Source organism: Gossypium hirsutum, chromosome D11 (genome assembly GCF_007990345.1).
Source record: "Gossypium hirsutum isolate 1008001.06 chromosome D11, Gossypium_hirsutum_v2.1, whole genome shotgun sequence".
Taxonomy (NCBI): Eukaryota; Viridiplantae; Streptophyta; class Magnoliopsida; order Malvales; family Malvaceae; genus Gossypium; species Gossypium hirsutum.
The window spans coordinates 47,634,852-47,640,089 of NC_053447.1; the positions used below are offsets into that span (position 1 = coordinate 47,634,852).

Sequence of the window (5,238 nt, forward strand, 5' to 3'; positions counted from 1 at the left end):
AATAAATAAAATGTTAATATATAAAAATGTGACAATAAACATGCAAACAAAACTAAAAACATGATATTTCACTTGATTATGAGGAAAAAAATAAGTAATATAGGACTAAAATATAAGAATTATGAGTACTTATCACTTTGCCAACACATGCAAAGCCTCATTGGCATAATTTGTAAATTTAAAAAATAAAGATAGGATCAATGTTACATATTAAACTTAAATTTTAAATTTTACTAGTTCATGCTTCTAATTAGGTTAATTATTTGTTTGTGTCAAATTATAGAATACAAATTTGAAGGTTAAAATATACTCTAAGTCCTTGTACACTTTATACATTTGAAATTTAGTCTCCCTACTTTTATTTTCAAGAATTTAATCCTTTATTTTTTTTAATTTAAAATATATATATATCAAATTTAAGTGTTACCACTATTAAAATGTTTCTATTAAATTCACTGGTGTGCCATTTTAAAATTAAAAAAAATCATTGGTACAGATGTGACAAAAAATATTAAAAATGATTATGTGAATTTTTTTTCTTAAAAACATCAATTTGAACACATCATGATAAAATAATTTTTTTATTAGAACAGTATTCTTAATAAAAATAACATCAACATTGTAATTGAAATAGTTAACAATATTAACTAATTAGACTAGCTAATGACATTGCAAAAATAGCACGAACAAATTATGTTAAAAATTAAAATATATGAATTAAATTCAAGCTTTTAGCATAGTATAGAAGCTAAAATTAAAATTTAACCATTGTCTTATAATATAAAAAAAAATAAAGTAAATCCCAAACCTTAGTGTATTCAAATTATAAATATCTAACATTTTAGTCTGAAACTTAATGATGTTAAATATTTAGACTAGTAAATAATATTATAAAAATATAAAAAATAAATTATATCAAAATTTAAAGTATAAAAATAAATCTAACAAAACTGAAATTTAAAATTTTAAAGAAAGTAGGAAGTATCGCACACCGAAAATAGAGCAAAATGAAGTATAGGGCGCCCCCCCCGCCCCCCAAAAAAAAAATCCAAATCCTGTTGCTTGAGTAGCAAGGAAACACTTTCTTTGACATGAATACTAATGGGAATGACATTTGCATCGAAGAAAAAGAAAACATTAATCTAAAAGTATCATAATTCACTGAAGAATTACTTGATTGATTGAGATTGCTACAGTCTACAATTCTCAAACAAGCCAACAATGAAAATTATGCTGGTCAGTCAAAACAGTACATTGAATTTCATGCTTCAGTTTTTCATCTTCGGTTTTTCAAATGCGAGCTCCAGGTAACTTCCCCTGGATAAGCTCTCATTAAGCTCATGCTTGAGCAATGAATTACACCATCAAATACTTTCGCTCTCTCTCGTTTTTCTTTTCTGAAGATGAAAACCCACTACATGGATAGGCAACTGCATCAAGTATCTTCATGTTGTTGCGACAGTTGAGTTCCATGTTCCGCCGATCAATGTACCAACTCTTTCTCCCTTTATTGCTTTTGCGATATTACCCGATTTCGTTAAATTGAAGACAACAACTACATTGAAGGAAAAAGACATAAATTAATGGCTATTCCCTCCAGTTGTTCTCTAGGCAGATTGTAGAAGTTTAAACTTACCAGGAATGTTATTTTCTTGGCACAGAGTAATGGCGGTCATGTCCATCACCGAGAGATCTTTTGAAGTCACCTCATGATATGTCAGTGTATCATGAAGCTGGGCATTTGGATTATGCCTAGGATCGTCATCATAAACCCCATCAACATTTGTTGCCTTCAGCACAACTTCCGCATTGACTGGGAAAACAAATAGAACATCTAATTTTATCCCAGATAATAAAATTATCTACATTTGTTGCCAAAACAAAATTTTAAAGAGACCCATTTTAAATCAGTTAACATTGATTTCAATTCATAATGAGGACCATTTTGTGCAAGATATAGAGCAATCAGTGATAGGGTATATATAATATGCATCAAAAGTGAGAATGGCTCGGATAGGTTTGTCCCCAAGTCCCACTACTGTATTTCCTAATCCAGAAGCAAAAATGACTTACTTTCTGCACAACGAAGGGCTGCAGCAGTATCAGTGGTGAAGAATGGATTACCAGTTCCAGCTGCAAAAATGACGACCCTCCCTTTCTCCAAATGCCTCACTGCCCTTCTACGTATATATGGTTCTGCAACCTCTGACATACGAAATGCAGTCTGGACACGTGTTGGGATGCCGATACTCTCCATTGTTGCTTGAAGAAATATAGCATTCATTACAGTTGCTAACATTCTTGGGGGGGGGGGGGTGGAGCAAAAAGAATGCACATAAGAGACGGATAAGATTTCTGTAAAGTGGCTAAGGTCTAATTACCTTCTGCAACAACTAGAACTGGTCTTTTAAGGAAATACAATATCTGCGCAAAACCAGAAAGACTTCTAGAAAACATAAAATTGCATCAAGTAAAATATTTACCCGATGTAATCAGCAGATGAACGGTCAAGTCCACTACATCCTGCCCGAGAGGATCCACGAAAAATATTACCCCCACCAACCACAATTGCAACCTGCGATAAGCATCTAAAATGAAATTAAACAGCAGAGTTTCTAATTCTTTCAGACAGCTTATCATCCAGACAACCAACCACTCATTCTTGCTAAGCAGTCTCCTAGCATAATTCTTTAATAGGTTAATATGAAAGCATTTATGATGCACGTTGCAACTTAATGTAATTACTAGATCATTAAACTTAACTCTCAAGAAAGATTGTTTCCATTTTCATTGGTAGTATGAATTGTTTATCCTGCTCAAATGTCATTCTGAATCACACCCAAATAAAGCAAATACCATCCTTATTGATATCCAAATGGCAATGCATGGTCTTCCACCAAAACCTTGTACTCTTACTCTACGGATAAACTAACCCCCAATTCAACATGATATTGCAATAACACAACCACTGAAACTGAAAAAAGGAATTAAGAAACAACAACCAAATTTAAAAAGAGGATTAATGGAGAAAGAAAAGGCCACGGAACATATAAGAGAGAGAAGGGGCTTTAGACTAGCCTCAATGCCCAGGCGTGTCACTGATGAAACCTCCCTAGCAATAGCCATCGTAACCTGTATCCAAGCAAGCTTCATACTTCAATTATTGTGAAGAAAAGCAATAACACTAAAAGTACAACAATTATTCACATCACAACCTTTGGGTCAATATTTTGAGAGTGATCTCCCGCTAGTGCTTCTCCACTTACTTTAAGCAAAACCCTTCGCCATTTATAAGATGGTTTCTCATTTACTTGCATTCCAAAGGGAGCCATAGATGACATGTTATTATGTCTGTTAAAACAATATAAACAAGTGCTTACAAGAATGTCAAAATAAATAAATAAACAAAGGGTGGAGGGAGGTTGCAGAGGAGTTCAATTAATTGTTCAACAAACTTGAGTAGGTGATTAAAGAACCAAAAAGAATGTCGCATATCCTTTATAAAACTACAGCCACATGTATGAATCAAGAATTCCAATTCAGTAACCTTGAAAATAGCAATGAGAAATTGAACTCCCAGGCATAAAAGGCTAACACAGCTTCATCAATATATTGGGAAAAAAGTAAGATAAGGAGAAACTAATAATTTTGATTCATTAACCATCGAATCACCTACGGAGAAAATCAATTTCATAAGTATTAAATCTGAAGGATGCCTCTAAAATGGTATCTAATGCACATGAAAGAACCCAGCTAAACATATTCTATGGCTCAGAAAGTAACTAGAAATTTATTAATAAAAATGCAGAAACAGCACCAGTTATGAAAACTCTGCCGCTTTCTAGTGACTACTGATATCCAATACAGAAGTGCAAGGTTTTGGAATTTTCATCCTCATAGCTCATCTCAGTTGTTAACAAAACAATACCAGAATTACCAACATATATCGAAGAGTCTATCAAATTCTAACAACAGCATCAAAATTGAAAGCGCGAAACAAAGTCTCACCACTTCACAGGCATTTTCACAAACAGTAAAATGACAATCAAAAAGGAAATAAATCCAGCTTAAAGCTGAAACATACCTCAAGTTCATGGGGTCTGGGAGTGGGGAGGCACCCATATCAGAAGAAGCTGAACAGTTGATAACCAACCGTCTAAACTGACCCATAATAAAGCTACCTTGATGATGGGTTTTTACCAGAGCAGGACCCATAAATGATGATGATGATGATGAAGAGATAGGATTGAAGGAGATGGTGGGTAGAAAAGAAGTGGAGACTGCCATTGAACAAAAACTGGGAATTTGGTTACTTCAAAAACAACTGTAATGTGTTCGTTCAAATTGGTGCCGCCGAAAGGATAAGCTTTGGGTTACTGTACTCAGTTTTCCTTTCTTTTCGGATAAAGCAGTAGAGTTTTTTTTTTTTTTTTGAAGTTTGATTTAGATATTTTATTTTTGAAATTGGTGGCATATTTTAGTTTTCTATTTTTATTAAGAAAGCGACTTATAAAATATCTCAATTGTAGGTTGGTGGGCAATTTATCAAAAAAAGCCGTTTTTCAAAATTTACCGAAATGGGTCGATTTTTTTATTATTTACCGGAATGGGCCATTTTTCGGGAAATCGCGTCCACGTCAGTGCGATGTCAGGGTACGTGTCAGGACATCGCATCCACGTCAGCGCGACCTGCTGATGTGGAAGGAAATCGCGTCCTTGAGGGAGCGATTTCCTTCCACGTTAGCAGGTCGCGCTAACGTGGACGCGATGTCCTACTACGTGGCGCGTTCTTGGGAACGCAATTTTGTCGCATTTTTCACGTTTGGTTTTTTTGGCTTTTAAGGTTTAAGGTTTAGGCTTTTTAGGGTTTTTAGGTCCCGGAATAAATTATTTCGAGTTGACGTTTCTGGTCAAATAGTATAAAATCGCTTCTACCAGGATGCTATTTGAGAAGAAATTATGAAATTGCGCCCTCGTGGATGCGATTTTGCTACAGTAGGTCATGTAAGAAATTTTTTTTTGACGTTTCTGAGCAAATAGTATAAAATTGCCTCTACCAGGATGCTATTTGAGAAGAAATTGTGAAATCACGCCCTCATGGACGCGATTTTGCTATAGTAAGTCATGTAAGAAATAATTTTTTTTTACGTTTCTGAGCAAATAGTATAAAATCGCCTCTACCAAAATGCTATTTGAGAAGAAATTATAAAATCGCGCCCTCGTGGACGCGATTTTGCT

The 5,238-nt window shown here is 34.3% G+C and overlaps 1 protein-coding gene across 1 annotated transcript; it reads right to left on the reverse strand.

Moving 5' to 3' along the window:
* Positions 1-1,157: 1,157 nt before the first annotated feature.
* LOC107911173 (uridylate kinase) lies at positions 1,158-4,486 on the reverse strand. The gene is made up of 7 exons (XM_041104179.1): positions 4,085-4,486; positions 3,216-3,351; positions 3,079-3,132; positions 2,484-2,575; positions 2,074-2,300; positions 1,637-1,813; positions 1,158-1,555 (listed from the first exon to the last, which is right to left on the reverse strand). The coding sequence occupies exons 1-7, from the start codon at positions 4,285-4,287 to the stop codon at positions 1,446-1,448; spliced, it is 999 nt and encodes a 332-aa protein (XP_040960113.1). The 5' UTR covers positions 4,288-4,486; the 3' UTR covers positions 1,158-1,445.
* Positions 4,487-5,238: the final 752 nt, after the last annotated feature.